The sequence below is a fragment of the Strix aluco genome, chromosome 7 (assembly GCF_031877795.1).
Source record: "Strix aluco isolate bStrAlu1 chromosome 7, bStrAlu1.hap1, whole genome shotgun sequence".
Classification (NCBI taxonomy): domain Eukaryota; kingdom Metazoa; phylum Chordata; class Aves; order Strigiformes; family Strigidae; genus Strix; species Strix aluco.
Window position 1 is genome coordinate 29,263,115 of NC_133937.1, and position 17,210 is coordinate 29,280,324.

The 17,210-nt window shown below is 40.8% G+C and overlaps 1 protein-coding gene across 1 annotated transcript in view; it reads right to left on the minus strand.

Moving 5' to 3' along the window:
• The window catches only part of LOC141926073 (VPS10 domain-containing receptor SorCS1-like), a 297,323-nt gene that overhangs the window by 19,014 nt on the left and 261,099 nt on the right, over positions 1 to 17,210 (minus strand). Inside the window, exons 19-23 of the mRNA XM_074831226.1 lie at positions 11,504 to 11,690; positions 6,639 to 6,772; positions 4,587 to 4,710; positions 3,494 to 3,606; positions 480 to 611 (exon numbers count right to left, since the gene is read on the minus strand). Of these exons, the coding sequence (XP_074687327.1) occupies positions 480 to 611; positions 3,494 to 3,606; positions 4,587 to 4,710; positions 6,639 to 6,772; positions 11,504 to 11,690 (690 nt within the window). The remainder of the gene's footprint in view (positions 1 to 479; positions 612 to 3,493; positions 3,607 to 4,586; positions 4,711 to 6,638; positions 6,773 to 11,503; positions 11,691 to 17,210) is intronic.

Consider the following 17,210-nt stretch of genomic DNA (forward strand, 5'->3'; position numbering starts at 1 on the left):
CAGATCTACCACCCAGCTCTGTCCTCCAATGTTTTCTAGACTCTTGACAGCCTCAAAAACTTTGCCTTATGAGGCTACTCCAGTTCATGTTGGCAGGAATAATCCCCTAAATCCTTCCTGCTTTCTTCCTACTTCCATGAAGTAGAACAGAACTATTAAGGGAGAGACAGGACATCATAAAATTTATGCCAATTTAACATTACTGAGGGAACCCAAATGGGAGTTTCCACTCCTAAACACAGCTCCAAAGCTTGTTTCCAGTGTTTGGGAGAAAAACAACAATAAGAAAAACCCAACCAACAAACAACCCAAAGAGGAGGTAGCATGTACCACAGTCATTGTTTATACCCCAGTGAATCAGATGCATTTGTACCACAATTACTCATTCTAACCTGTCTTGGAAATCCCACATATATATATATATCTATCTATCTACACACAAATGCATAAACACACACACCAAGTAATAGACACAATACCTGCTCTAGGTCTGCTGCTGTTCTTTTATTTTCTCCTGTGGTATCTTGATATGGCAAAATGAAGAGTTCGGCAGAAGAGGGCAGACCAGGGAGCACTGCGACTAGAATATGCTTGCTTGCAATACCTGTTGCCTGATACATAGACAAAGAATGGACAGATAAACAGTGGGGATGGCACTGAATGCTGAGAGCTTCTTTGCTAAGGCATCACAGTACTTATACAAGTGCTGCAGGGTACATCTGGTACAACAGGGAGAATCTTGTTAAAAACCAATGCAGGTAAAAAGTCAGGGATTAAACATTTCCTGATCTAAGCTACTTTACCATGTTGTCCAGTAAAATATGCAGGGTCCTAAGGCAACAGTGATAATCAGACATGCTAAAAGGAGCTCCTAAATAACAGTTGCATATGTACCATTTGCTTTGTCTAAAATTAGCTATTTTAAAGTTATCTGACTATCCCAAGTTAGTCCCTGAGGTTCTTCATTTAGTCAGTGATAAGAAGCTGCATGTCAAAGGGCAAGGTATATGGGCAGAATTGCACTTTAGAGGTATGATTAGCCAAAACATCTTAAAAGCCTTGTGGAGACTCAGAGAGAGAGAAGATGATGAATCAAGTTTGAATCCCAACAGCCAAACAAATTCTCATAGTTCACATCCTGGGTCAATTCCACAAGTGAATGAGACCATTTATTTCTTTCTTTAGGTGTTAAAGATTGTATCAATATGCAAATTTATAATTTTTTGTCTTGTTGTCTGAAAATCTTAAGCAACCAGTTAAAACTCAAATCTCCCTTCAATGCAAATTAGCCAAATTCAGAAAAAAGTACTCCACAGGCATCACTATGAGGGTCGTCTCTGGTCATGGGTTTCAGCTGCTGTTACCATGACATCACACAATCAGATTGCAGAGTTATTCTCCAGAAAAGGAGCTAGTTTGGCCTTCAGGAAGTTTTGTGAGTCAAAAGAAGGAGAAACAGTTTGCTGAACCTTCCTCCATTGTCCCTTTGTGTTGTGGATTATCCAGCAAATGCATTTAAATCTCAAGGTTTTGATTTAAAACTTAAGTTTCCAAGTACTGAATTTAGTAGGTCACTTTCAACGGAAAAAAAAAAAAAAGTGCCCTCAGATACAAGGACAGACCACAGCAGCTGGATGCAGCACAGAGATTCAGGACTTGCAACTCTCTCAGACATTAACTGGATCTAAAACTCATTAATTCTTCTCCCTAGTAGTTCAGAAGCAAAGAGTCAGAGCAGTTGTGTTTTTTAAAATGGATTTAGAAAAAAAACCTGTAACAACATAAAGGTCTCATATTCTTTCCAAGTATTCTGTGAAGCTGGGGCTTGCATTATTTGTGCTTGCCTAACAGGTTGTCCTAAGACGTCAAGAAAAAGACACAGTATTACCAATTAATGGAAAGTCTTCATTTTCAGAGGCTGGGAATTATTTTTTTTGTCTGTAAGCTTTTGGCTGATCTACTCAGTTCATTCTTGTCTTCTTCATCCAAAGTGGGAGACAGGACTCAGTAACTCAATGATGTGAGCAAATAATTATGATTATAATAGAAAATATCCTATTTTGTGATAATATGAAATTATCCCTACTTAGAGAGAAGATCAGATTTTAGTAAAGAACTATAATTTCTTATGCAGAATTTTTATCCAGGTCTGTGGTACTCTGTAATAAGAATGTAATACTTGAATAAAAGTTCATAAAAATTCTATAGCACAGCTATAATTTCCTATTGAATTATTTAGTTATTCAACTCATTTTTATACAGTTTACTTAATTGCTGTAGAAATCTATTGGTTTTATCTTCAATTTTTACAGGAACTTCTCACAAAGGCTTGTTTAAGGTGAATCATATAGCTATATAAAGAGGGATAATTAGCTATCCATTTTTATTATTTTTTTTTTCCCAAACAACAAAAAGACTCTGTGTTTTCACTGTTTTGCTTTTGGAATGTAGCCTTTGTACTGTAGTTTTATAATCCTTTTCTTTTTGGCTTTTGTTTGATTGAGTTGTTTATATTCTGAAAATTCATCCCGAAGACAAATGAATACTTGATACAGATATAAGTAAGTCAGAAGAACAAGCTCCAGAAAAATGTTCATTTTTTTCCTTTCCTCCTCTCCTCTTGTCTTTTGAGGATATTGAAGAAAAAAATCTCAGAAACAATCCAGACAAGTTTGTGTGCACCTGATTACTGCAGTGTCTTTCCAGTCTTTCTGCACAGATGATACCATGAATAAACATATAAGCTTGCTAATAACATCTACAAGACTTCTATCCTTTTGAAATCTGAGTATCTTTATTTTAAAAAAGCAGAAACCCTGTTTCAAGCAGTTCCTTTCTCTATTTTTCTGCTGAGCTGAGAAACCCCAGCTGCTTCTTCTAACTTTTCTTAGCCTCTCAGTTTGAAATCCAAATCTTCCGCCACACAAGAATATTTTTATGACATTCTGTTCCACAGTTAAAGAAGGAGCTTCAGAGCTTCTCCATAGCGTTGACAGGAAAAATAGCATCCAATCCTGACCCATGAACCTCATGCTATATGAAAGACATAAAGAATTTACTGTGGTGCTCTTCTCTGTAGTGAAAATTGGGGTTTCTTTTGTCTCCTTAACTTCCTACAGCATATTTGTAATTCCATTAGAATAGCACTACTTTACACTGCTGTATAAGAACAGCACTAAAAGAATTGCTATGCAACAGTAAAGACATTTGTACAGCTATAGGCCAATATAAGTAATTTTTTTTCTATATGGCCTTTTCTCAGAAATATTCCACATAATCCACTGTTACTAAAAAGAATAAACTGAAAGCTGACTCTGGAGCACCAGATTGTTATAGAATGGGATAATTTCACCTAGAATTTAGGATTCTGGCCTAAAACACTAACCTAGGCTCCTTTTATATTTGGTAGAAACAGAGAGACACCTTGAGAGAACAGCTGATCCTAATGTAGGCACAAAGCAGAAATTTAACACAGGTTATGCACATTGCTTACCTCCACCAGAGCTTTCTTGACTACTCTACTGATGTCCCTTCTCCACTCTGGGATATCTGGATTGTAGTCATCCAGGTTTGGAGAGAATGATAACCGCAGGGACTGAAATTGCTCTGCAGATACAATGACACAATGGTGAGTAAAGACTGAAATGCCTTAGTGCCAAACGAGTGGGCAGAACCTAGTGAAACCCGCTGCAGCTCATGTTTTGCTTAATCAATCTGCAGGTGATGCACAGACTGTCAGAGAATCCAGCAGTGTGTCTGAGAGATTCACTGAGAGATTCACTGAGAGATTCAGAGAATCTGAGAGATTTGCTGCTCAAGTGTCACAGAACCGAAAAAGGTGATCAGTCCTTCCTTCAGTGGATAAATAGCACTGGAAAGGAGATGTAAATGAAACGCTACCTCCATCTTGACTTCTGAAGCAGGCAAGCCCTGTAAAAGAAGCTGTGATTGTACTCTCATAGACATGTCCCAAACACTTGAAATCTTAACTGGAAGGGGACAGTGATAAAGGTGGGGAGAGGACTAGCCTTGGAAAACTCTGTTAACAGAGATGCCCACATTGATCACTATGACCATGTGCTTAGTATAAACATCTAAAACTGGGATTCCCAGTGGTTCTTAGGCCTCATCTACACTATATATTTATGTGCCCTAACTGCTTCTGAGACCCAAGTACAATATCAAATCAGTACAGATTTCCGTAAACTGCAGCACACAGCATTGACTTATCTTTCAAGCTAAGCAGCTTTTGCATGCGTTAAGAGGCCTCTGCTGGCCAAGAAGGGGGAAAATCAGCTCACAATACAACGTAACATTTTGGCAATTGTGTAGGATGACCAAATATTGATAGAGCAGATGCAGAGGGCTCTGGGAAGGAGAATCAATGTTCTGCAATCATCTCAGTCTGGACTAATGTCAGTCAGTGGCCTTCAGAAATGTTATGCTGAACTGATAATTCTGGAACCGAGTTTATAACCTCACTCAAAGCATCTTGTAATAAAGACCTCACGTTGCTGCCAGCTAACCTGGCTCTCTAGCTCTTGACTATGGAGAATTGTATGAGAAATGAAGGGGGAAGAGCTCACCATACACAGCAATGGTCTTTGTGTCCTGAAGAATGGTGTTTCCTGCTGAGACCTGAACAGTGATGGTGTTCATCCCTTCCACAGAAAATGTGAACGTGATGCTCCCTTCCAATGTGATCAGTGGCTGCAAATGTATCAGAAAAGGAGAAATTAAGTTAATTTGGCTGGTAAGGAAAACCAAAAATGAGTTTGACTCTCTAGCCTCTTGGGATGGTTTGGGGTGTCAGTTCCAGCTTGGAAACTTAAGACTTAGAAGAAGTCCTGTGACATGGAAGCCAATTTTCTAGAGAGGACCCAGGGATTCATGTGGTGATGTCCTCCTGAAGCTCAAAGTAAGGTATCTATCATTTCAAAATGAGCTAAGTTTTAAGAACACAGTATTTCCTTCCCACTTAGCATGCTGACCATTCTGGATCCCATGTTAAAGTGTTCATCTTTGCTGCACTCCTAATACAAGGGCTTGTAAGACTCACTGCTCAGGTGTCACACTCCTTTCCCAGATCTAGCTGTGATTTGTTTAAGGTGACTCAAGGAGGTTGTGACAGAACCAGGAGGCAAATTAAGATTTCTCAGCTGTCCTCCCATGTTATCCTTAGACAGGGAGATGTCATTTTTGGAAAGTGATAGTGTTTAGAGAGGACACAGATCCCCTCCGCTCGCTTTACTATGCAACCAGTTATCAATGAGTTGTGTCCCCTTTCAGCAGTCTCTGCCCTAACTTCTGTTTTTGCTTATTAATGAACTCTGGGTGAGATCTTCAAAGCACCCAGTATTAAGACAAACTCTATTGCCATTGTAGCCTAGTAAAACTCTCACTTCAATGAAAACAGAGTTAGACCAACTCTGATCACTTATGAGCTTAGCAGATCAGAGGGAAGGTTAAAAGGTGACAATCACAGCCTGTAAGCACCTCTAGGGGGAGACGATTTCTGATAGTACAGAGAGTTCTTTAATCTACACACAAAGGCATAACAAGATCCAACAGCTTGAAACTGAAGCTAGATAAATTCAGACTACAAACACAGTGCAATGTGTTCAATGCTCAGGATAATTAGGTGTGGGGAAATAGTTGTGGGAGAGGGTAAGAAAGAGAAGCAGTGAATTCTCTACCATCTGATGGAATTTATTAGCGCAAAACAACAACAACAAAAAGTCAGGTTCTGCCTTAATCACAAAAAGTTAAATAAAGCAGAAGGTACTGATGAAACTCTCTGACCTGCATTATACAGAAGACAACCATGTGGGGTTGAAGGTCCCACTTGGCTCTACAAAATCTATTGAGAATCTCTTCCCTCATAAACTAATTAGGGTCTCTGAGTACTTCAGCCTCAAAGATAGGTAAAATAACAGCTATAATGCTCGTGCAGATTTACCAACACTGCAAGCACAGAGGCAGCAGAATGTGGTGCATGCTGTTCTCATATCTGAGCAGAGCCCAGAGGCAGGGAGGTGTGTTGGGAAGCATTTTATCCACCAATAGCACATGATAATAATGTCTTGTTGCACATGTGGTTTAGCATAAGTGTGGGGACTCAGGATTGGGCTCAGTGTATTTAAGGGGGGGGCACAGAACTGATGTCAGCCTCTTCCCTTGCTAGTCACCAGAGAAATGAGGTTTAAACTCTAGGGCTATGTAAAGTCAGTTCCAGATATAAAAAAAGCTACAGTTTGAAAGGTTAGTTTCCTAAAAAAAAATCAAAACCCCAGAGTTTTTTTGTTGTTATTACTGAAGAAGGGAAGGTGGGGAAAAGCACAGTACAAACTCTTCTACATTTTGGTTCACTACATCCACCTTGGATATAAATATAGGGAGAAATCTTTTGGTAATTTGCATGAAATGGCAATAAACCCTACAGCTAAGTCACAGCAACAAACACAAAGCAGTTCCTACATTTCAGTGTTGGTATGTCAAAGCACCATTAGTGTCTCAGTCTCTAGTTTATATTTTTCTTTTGTAACTATTTTTAGAAGTATTCCCAGATCCCTTTCTCCCTCCTCAGTCAGACAGATCCTCCAGGATTATTTTGATCTCAGTCCATAGGGAATACAAACCTCTGTGTTGTTCCCAAACCACCAGACAAAAGTAAGTGTTCCCACTTGGCTTGGCCACAGTACTGCCGTGGCGTTGACCTCCTTGTTCTTTGTGGTGACGAATGGTAGAGATAAGTGAACATGTTCCAGGGGACCTGCAGAGACAGAAGCAGCAGGTGAGTCCTTTCTCTGTCCAAAATGCCAACCTGAGGGAGAACAGAACTGAGGGGATATCCATTGGTTTAGGGGAGAGAAGTCCTCAAATCACTGTGGGGCATGACAGTTAATGTTTTGGCTTTGTGTCATTTCTAGAGAGGCAAGCTTAAATCTGTTCCTCATAGAACAGGAGCTACCCCTGTACCTGGAGCTGAAAAACTTGGGACTGTCTGCTGCATGAACATCTTATACTCAGGGTCTTTATACGCAACTTAAACAAGTGGCAGAGCCCTGTTATGTGAATATGGCCTTCACTGGGAAGACATAAGAATGTGCAGGAGAAATGGTTTCAGTGGACATGAAACACCTCTGCTGATGCAAGCTGCTATGATTTGGTGAACTTCAGCAGTGGTGTACCTATTTATATCAGCTGAAACTATCTGAAGGCAGCTATTCACTGAGTGCCTTCATTTTAATGTTACCTTATACTCCCTCCTTTTCCTCAATAAATTCTTTTATTTCTTTAGTATAAACAGAACATAATTCATTCGACAAGTGACATTATGCCCAGGGTTACAGATTTCCCATCTTCTGGAGGCCTCTGTTGTTACATCTTGTCCTATAGATTATTTTTTAAAATGTGTTCTGACTGTTCGCTTAGAGAATAAAGCAACTGTCCTGAGAGTAACAGAGAAAGAAAAAGAAAGAAACCCCAGGTGACATGGGGACATGGGTTTCTTAAACAAATTAAGGCCCATCTACATGTCTTCAATCTGCAGGCTCCCCAGAGATAAGCAGAGACCACAGCCAGGGAGGATTGATTGCATTGTCCTTATGGAGTTGAGATACATTGCTAGAGGATTTTATATATTTCAGGAGAGGATTTTTCAGGACATAACCCATGTACGTATCACCACTTAGACCTTGCTTTTTAATCTAAAGGAAAACCACACATTTTGGAGCAAGCACCCTGTACCCCTATACAGCATACATAGGCAGAGAGAGAGAGATATGAAAAAAATCTCACAAATCAAACTGTATATATAATGCCAGAATAAACAAGGACCAGTGTTCCAGACTTATTACTGAAATGCAGCTTTCTCTGGGCTGTAGACACAGCTGCTGCTTAACCTGAAGTAGCCCAATTAAGAGCTATCCATGATCAGACTAACCAAAGCTGGCTATAGACCAGACTGTGGCTCATTTTTCCTTTTAAAATCAGCAGTCAACAGTCTTCTTGAAAATTCATGAGAAGCCAGAATTTTACCCTTATTATTTTAATTGCATTCCCCTGCTCAGTTACGTTTCCATGACCAGGCCATGCCTGCTTTCAGCGAGACCCTCAGATCTGAAAAACAGCAGCTTCCCAGGCTAAATATTTTGCAGCTCTGGTACCCTTTAGGATGTTTGCCAAACACCCAACGGCAGCACAGCCCTCTAAAGAAATGCATTTCCTAACACCGGATGCGGTGGCAGCAGTGACAGTGGAGTCCATATAAAGTCTAATACACTCCAACATAACTGCATAGCTGCTCTGAATACATCTCAAATGATCCTGCGCTGCAGAGAGTGCTCAGCACCTCCTTGGACCTCCACCATATGCCAGCTAGGAAAGAACATGAAAGGCCAGTTCTGCCTGACTATTTCTGTGCACATAGCTGATGGGTCAAAGTGGCTGAAATGCTGAACTATTATCTGGCCAGCAGATGGGGATAGCTCACTCCGGATAGGCCCTTAGCTTGGTAGCAGACTGCTTTCTCCCAGGTAAGTTTGAAGGGAATTCAAGAGAATCCGTTTCTGAGCTTCAAGCAGGGTGATGGGGACTACAGACCTTCACCTGCCCGGGGAAAAAAAACTGTGTACAAGTCCCAGACAACAGAAAGGGAGAAGCTTCTCAAAAGGTTCACTTGGGCAGGTGATGTTATTCTGAAGCATTCAGGCAAATGCATAACTAACTTTGCAGGGGAAAATTTTGACCAGTCAGGACAGTTCAGAGACAGCCTGTTGCCTGGAGAAGCAGTTTATATACAATTTACTGTCCATCCACCCCAAAATGCTCCTGCCTCACAATAACATGCATTTCTGGATCCCTGGACCAGCTGCAGTAAAGACACTGCTACTGTGCACTGGCCCCATGGCTGCAGCAGGATGAGGAGGGCATGGGATGGAGGCTTAACTCTTATCTTTGAGATCACAAGCACTGGTTCAGTGCCTGCAGTTCTCCCCTCAGCAAGGCTGCTGGCCACAGGTAAGGAAGGGTGTTGGAAGGCCCAGACCTGGCTGCGCACACATTCATGTATTAACCCCGTAACAAGGGGTCACCAAGTTAGTAGCCCTTCCTAAAACTCTCTGGATCAAGGCTGCACATTGCTTTTCTGTGGTGGATCTTAGCAATACGGTGTGTGTGTCTATTGTAAGGACAGATAATTTTACAGAACTCCCCAAGGGCCAAGCTCATACACCCCAAGCAGAATACTCAGCAGAGAGCTGAGTGGCAATGCAAGCATTTAAATAGGATTTAGAAGCTTTTGTGAATCTGGGTGTTAGGGTCTGGAGGGGAGTGGATATACTGTACATCTCTGTCCTCAGAAAATCTATTGCTAGTCTGAGTGGCACCATGCACAGTCTGCAACCTGTTTTGAAGTCCCTAATTCTTGTCATGTAGAGAAAGGTAAGACATATCCCGTAGAGCTGTCACTTCTCCAGGGGGTCAGGCACGTATCATCTGCGCCTGGTTGCAACAATCATGCAGGATTTAAGTCCTATGCTGGCATTATGTATGTAAAACACAGAAACATACACTATCAGCTGTAAAGTCACACGAACATGCCTGAATATTGTTTATTCCCTGTACTGCTTAAACAATCAAAACGGTTCTTAAGCCTTTAATGTCTCAAGAAAATGGATTAAAACAGCTATAAAGCAGAAAGCCACTATGAGTGAGAGTGAAGGCTGGACCCCTGCCTTCCATTTTGTAGCTGTTGCATGAGAAAGCAGCTGTTGCTTCAGTAGCCTGATTATATTGCAGATAGGCTGAGGGTGTGCAACTGTCCCCATGGAATAGTCTCTTGTCAAACAGTGAACGATTACAAACCCTGCTCACAAGAGGCTGTCAGAACCTCCTGCGAAAAATCAACCACCAAAACACTTCTCCATTTGTTTCCAATGACCTTTACAAAGATTTAAAATAAAAAAAAAGATCATGGCTCCTGTTGAGCTGACTTTCATAACCAGCAGCAGTGGGAGGAGGATTTCTGCATTCAGAGCCCACAGCAGTTCCCGTGATAATTACCCAAGCACACGCAGGGAGGCAGACTAGAATATGACTCCAGAACTGAAGAAATGACACAAAAGTTATATATGTCAATTCTGAGCAGACGCCCTTTTCACTACCTTACTTAGGGTGATACTTAAATAACTAAAAAAATCAGTAGCTGTCTAAAAGCTGAGAATTTACCTTGATTCACCAGTGCCTCAGCACTGAAGTGCTAAGTCCCCAAATCAAAATCCCAGGCTTCACAATAAGCTAATTTATGAATACAGTTATTTTTTCAAGGTATTATGAGCTGTCCAAACATGTGGTGTACTGAAGGATTATATGACATAACAGTTTGCCACAGACTGGGATCTATCAGATTAGGGAATCATAAACAGTACACTATGATCGTGAACTGAAGGTCTTTTTGAAGTGAAGATCTTAGGGAGATATTTGCTCCTACTTCTCTCGTGCTCCTTATAAACCTCCTATCTCCCACAGCTATACCTCCCACTGCTCCCATCTGTTGATATGACAGTGCACCATTAAAGAGCTGCCCTCTTCCACTGAAGAGGCAGCTGCTTTCATGCTGTATGAAGTAACTCCAAAACTAGTGTTAAAGTATATGGAACATGATAAATTATCTAGACAATATGTGGAGTTAATTTGGGAGAGGATAAGTGGTATTTCTGTTAGCATAACTTTAAATTTTGGAATTTCCTTTTTTTCAGTAAATATGGCACAGAGGCACACAGTTGAAAACATAAATCATCAACAAAAAACCCCACTGTATAAAGAAATTGATGGCCCCAAACAAAATCCATTACAGATGTTACAAAATTCCAATAATAGGTTGACCCTTCGGGTTCATAACCCTGTGGTAGAATACATATGAAACAACACATTGCTGGTTTTATGCAAGGACTTGAGATATATTTCAGTTGTAAATCAGAGACAGCTGAAGTATAAAAAGGTTAAAAGGAACAGCAGAGGAGCAATGTGAAGATAACATTTTTTCTTGTAATACTCTTTAACACCAAGATTTTGGTTCCTATGACAACAGAAAGACTCAAATGCACTGGTTTCCATCCCAGAGGTGGTTGTATTTCATTAGAGGGCAAAACATAGTACAATGTAAAAGTCAAGGCTTTTAAAAGTGATTAAAGATCCTGGATGTCTTTGTTTTTTTGGAAGTGTAAACATGTTAATAAAGGTGCATTTCAGAAAGGGCTGGACACTCCTTTGAGGTGTCCCAAATTAGACTACCTAAAATCAGAGGTGGAACATGGTTTAAAAAGAAAATGTGACTATTGCCTGTGGTTCCTCTCAGTCTGGAATTCTCTGCTGGAGGAGAGACAAACATCATATCCCATCATTCTGCTCCCAGCTGCAAAGTCCCAAATGTCATCTCTAAGGACAAGTAATAATTTTTTAAAGAATGACAGAAGTTAACAATGAGCATGAACATACATACACGTTACATGCAGGTAGAGGACAGCGTTATCAGAACCCAGGCTGTTTTCCACCAGCGCAGTCACTCGGAATATGCCCACGTTCTGGTAGACGTGCTTGATCCCATCTTCTGTCGAGCTGAGATTGGCATATGACACAGCAATGCCATCTCCAAAATCCACCTGAATGAGGGATCTCTGGAGGTCTCCCTGTGGTGATAGAAAAGAGAAAGGGTTGGAATAGACTCTGCTTTTCTTTTGAGAGACTGGATCAATGGAGTGACCTAAACCAACCAGAGAATAGTCACAAGGTCTGATGTTACCAGAGGAAAGGTGATCACTTCATCAACTTGCTCAGTTGTCAGTGGAGAGAATGTGACCTCCTCTTGAGGCTGACTCAGCTGCACTGTGAAGGAGGTGTCCTCCAAGGTGTGTCCTGTAGCCCTGCTTTCACAATTATCAGGCGGACTAGGGGATTTTCTGAAAAATATGCTGGCACCTCTCCCTGGGTTTCCTTATAGAGAGGAGCAGGGTTGTAGTGGGGAATGGGGCTCATCTCAGCAAACACTCAGGACATGAGTAGCTATTGAGATTGCCTCAGGAATCTTTGGAATAACCTATGTTGTGAACTTTTGTATTTTAAACCATAAAAAGCAGGAAGATAATAAAACAGAGAAGTTCTCAGAGAAGGGTCAACTATATCAAAGTGGTGGGGTGTCAAAAGAACCGCTTCAGCCTCACATGATAACGACAGCTTACAGCAGTTTATGACTTGCTCAGTGGCCTGATTTAAAATGAGCTGGATTTGTATTTATTTCAGAACAGCTACCAACACTACTGACACTAAGTGGGACCCTTTGTGCCTGCCCCAGAAGGGAAGGGCTAATGAATTGACAGAGCTGATTAAACTCTTCTCCTCCTGCCCAGAGATAATCCCAGCAGAGTAGGTTTGTGGTATAACTCAGACTGCAGCTTTGTGACATTAGTCTCCTGGGCTGCTAATCTAGCATGTTTCAGAATTGTTACAATAAATTACAATAAATAAATAAAAATCACAGTTGGGAAACAAACAAACCAATCCCACCGCAAACCAAAAGCCAAGGATATCAGGGATCTATCTGTATTCTCCATGCTAAAACAGGGATCCGCTAATGTGAAACAATCCTATAACATGTTTTAATCTTCCACTCCTGCAACTGAATTCCAGCCTGGTGCATGCAGCTTCATCAAACTCTGTGTCAGGGTCACCCAGCCCCAAAAGGCTTTTAAAACCCAGAAGAGGGGAGAGATGTAATTTCCTTATTCTGCTTTACACACAAAAATAATTTTTTTTATTTTTCTGGTTGCAAGCCTGTTTAAAAGACAGAAAAGTGAGCCATGCTTGCATACAAAAAAAATCCATATAACCTATGTCACACACACTAGAAACACCTGCAAGATTTTCTCATATCACAGGACAGTGATATGCCTATGGCAAGGGCAGTTTCTGCTAGCTGAATAGTTACACAGCCTACACTGACCTATTAAACAACCGTGGCTGCTATGGATCCTCTCCCTTTCAGGTAACATGCAGTAGCTTGTCTTAACTTTAAGCATTCTTACTCCTTTTGAAAGTCCCCCTCAGTGGCTCTGCATGATGCTTATGCTAGGTATGTTCACGCTTGCTGGCTGTTGCTATGGAGCAGCTCACTCCGCAGCCTGCCGTGCTGAAGCAGCTGCCACTGTCTGTAAGAATGCTGGTAAATTAATAGCTGAGGGCAGTTCATAAAATTGGCTGAAAGGACATTTAATTTGCTTTGGTTTGGATTCCTTTTCCTTTTTTCTTCTGTGTTGTTTTTCTTTTCCCTTAAGAGAGAAACAGTCCTCTTGATACCCAACCGGAATGCAAGGTACTCGTCTAAATGGTTGGCATCAGGCAGGTTTCCACATCAGAAATGGAAATGTGTGTGTGTGTGTGAGTATGAGAGGGAATGGTAACATAAGCTTTATGTTCCTCAAGTTCTCTCAGTCTTTTTATAACTTCTTGTGAAGGCAGAAATAGTGGAGGCTTGTCTGAATGGAAGACAGGAGGAGCAGAGCTATACCTGAGAATGGCAAGAGAGACAAATTTTCCCATATGCTCTCTTTTTACAGGCTGAAATTGTAGTCATTACACTGTCCTGGCACCCTGCAGCAAGCTCCATTGCTTCCAAATGGATGAGACAAAAATAACTGTGTTGCTCTATTCTGGAGGATCCCAGACTGAAGGTGTGGCAGGGGAAAGACATGCCTTGAAGAGTCACATGTCTGGGGATTCCTACAGATATCTCATGCCATTTGCTTCCTGGTGTCTTGAAGGTAAAAGACAGCAACTCCCTGTTCTCCTCTTGAGAGCACCAGAGAGGGCAAAGGAACCCTAAGGTGCCGAGACATTACTGAGAAGGCAAATATGAGTATCCTTTTAGAAAGAAACAGAAGGATCTTGCATGTTAACTCAGCTCCAGGTTGCCCTTGGGTAGTTCTTCACTAAATTTCTTTTAGTAATTAACTTGGTAACATCTGGAGTTTTCAATTACATATTGTCAAACCTAAGAAAGGCGCTTGAGCAATGCAAACTGCTAAGGCCTCCATTCAGCAAAGCTCTCAACAAATTCTTCATTGGATGCTTCACTAGAAGTTTAAGCACCTGCTTATGTTCTTTGAGACACAAATTGCTGAGGCAAGGGCTGCCACCTGTGTTACACAGAAGATCAAACTAGGGGGATCATGCCAGTCCTCATGAAGAGCCATTAGGAACACAGGAGATGGTTTTAAGTATGGAGTTATGTCCTTCGTTGAGCTGAGTTATTTGTATGTGTGCAGTTTCAAACATGGTTTGAGCACCCCTGACTCTTTGACTGAGCCAACAGAAGGCATTGAATGGTATGTGCCTCCACAGACAGAAGTGAACATTCATGAGCTCCTCAGCTCTGACCCCTGTCAGAGGGGGAATATATTCTCTCAAGCGCACAGTGCTGGACTTTGGACCAAAGACAGAGATCCCTGGAGTACCCTTAGAAGTTCTCCCAATTCCTCTAGGTCCATCATCACTAGGGTTTTAGTCATCTTTTCTTACTGAAAAAGAGATGATGTTTTTGAACAGTAAAGCCACAGCACTGGGACAAAAGCTGTTCACATGGTTAAAACTGTACCACCATAGAGATCCTGCTGGCTTTATCATGTCTGAGTATATTTGTGGTCATGCAGTTCAAGTCTGTTTCAGGCCAAGGTATATTCCTCTGCATATTTGAGGTAGCAGAGGAAGATGAAAAGGTTGACAGCATTTTAGAACAGCCCAGTTTCTGCAAGTGTCAAAATTTGTGCTCTAATGAATGTTTTTTCTCTTGTCTTCATTTTGTCCATAGCCATGAAACCCATGGTGTCTACAGGTGCTGCCAGGGAAGGGAGCCATTTCCAAGGCATGCAAGATTCAGATTTCAATTTTTCTTCCAATTTCCCTAGGGAGAAAAGATGCTGACAGAGACATGTGAAAATCTAATTAGAGAAGAGCTTTAGCTGCTGTTCCCCCAGTCTTTTTCATTTGTCTTGGCCTTTCCTGTTTTGTTTTAAAACCCTTTGAACTGGAAATAAATTTTCCATTCAGTAAGATCCAGGCTATAACACTTCTCTGAAAATGCCACATTTTGAAAAGCTGACATTTAAAATTCTAGCTTAGGAAGTGGAAGACAAAAGTCAGGAAAATAAAGAGGCTGTGTTTTGACTTGTTCTAATGTTTTATCTGTGCCAAGTAAGAGCACAGGCAGAATAAGACAGCAAGAGAAAGCAGGTGAGCCAAAATCAAAACATTTCCCATATAGCCCACACCTGATCTACATCAACCCCAGCTTTATCTGTCTCAGGCAGCTTTCCAGAGCCACTTGCAAGTGGCTGTTTCACTGAGAGAAGTTTTGTTTTGCAACAATTTGATACATATACATACATCTTGCAAAAATCTCTCCTGTTGCTTGTTCCAGCTTCTCCTTGTCATTTTGACAAGCCCAATACTACATGATAGGGTTTTTCTGAAGCTTTTAGCTCGATTAAGGCAGACACAAAACTCCCTGCACCACTTCTGCAGCCACAGCAAAGCACTTGGATGCAATCACCACCAAGCTATCTTTGGGCAGCCTCTCTGGCCTTCATTGTAAGAGGTCTGTAGCGCCAGTGCTCTAAGGCATCAAGGGAGAAATGTGCCAAGTTGGCTGCTTGTGGTGATATCTCTGCATTCAGCTCCTGTATTTTTATCACACTAAGCTAATCAGCAACCAATTACAACAGCTGAAAAAATCAAAGTACTTTTGATGGATGTTTTTTACCTCATACTTGGTATATGCAATATGCACGAACTTGGATATAACCTGATATAACCCTGGATATAACCTGGATATAACACTACAATCTTGATAAACGCTTTAGTCCAGCCAAAGACTTAAGCATATGCTGAACTTTAAGCATATGACTACTACTTTTAGCCTGAAAAGAAGCCCTTGGAATTAAAAACAAGTTTCCTAACGCCTCATATTATGCCCTTTACTTATACAACATTTGTTATGAAAATGTAAATCAGAAATTTACTGTTTTCTAAGTGGTTTTCTCATTAAATGACCAGGCAGTTTCCAAGCATACACAAAAGATTCCCCTCCCTCCTTTCCCTCTCTGCCCTCCAAAGCCAAATGCATATTTTTCCATTGTCTTGCTAAAAGAATAAGAGTCAAGAGTGTACACAAGACCTGGATGCTTCCAAAAAACTCTGTGAAGCTTCCTGCCTCAGGATATATCAAGAAACAGCCCATACAGTTTGCAACGATATTTTTACATTTTGATTACTTTTACGCAGCTCTCAGTATTTTGGTGTATGTGAGATGTGAGACCCACCTAGCAGGATTCTCTCTCAAACACTCCATCTGAATCTTGCCCAGAAGGTTGTAATAATGAATTCTCCTTATTGACTTCCAGTATTTATATCTAAATGGAAGTATTAAAACAATGAAACACAGTTCAAGGGTTTTAATTTTGGTTCCCATGTCTCAGATTTAATTTTTAAGTCTTCAATTATGCACCAACTTGTGCATCTTCCTTACAGATGTTGATAAAGGATTTAATTATCCTTTGCAAGAAACAGACACTGCTGTTGTTGGATTGCCTTCATAGATTAATGTTTTGTGCTTTCTTTAGATTAACCCTTTTCCCTCTTTGGCATTTTCCTGTCACCATCAGAAAACATCCATGAAAGATATTTCCATTGCAACTGAATATCTACGCATGGGATACTGTTAGTCTAGGCCTGTTTAAAGCGTATCCTTAATTTTAAACAGATATTCAAGTCCAACTTGATCAAGTACTGAAAAACACGCCTTCCTGTGTAAATTCCTGCTTTCAGAAAGATGCTCCTAACTTTTTAAAAATCAGAAACTGAATAGAAATTGGTCTTTTATCAGAGCAAATAGCTTGATACTTTTCACATGTACTTCTTTTTCTACACCAAAACAGTTAATTGTACAAATCAGATAATTCATTCTGTCTGACAGTTGTGCCAGCTCAACTCAGCTATGAGCTTTTCCTACAGGACTAGATCTTCTGTGTTCCACAGGAATCAATAAGCACAGCATCTCAGGGTTATGCAGAATAATTCAACTTGTGTGACTGGAAGTGCATTAGAAGACTGTAGCACTGTGTGTCATCATGAAGGCGAGGTCAACTTTCATACATTTT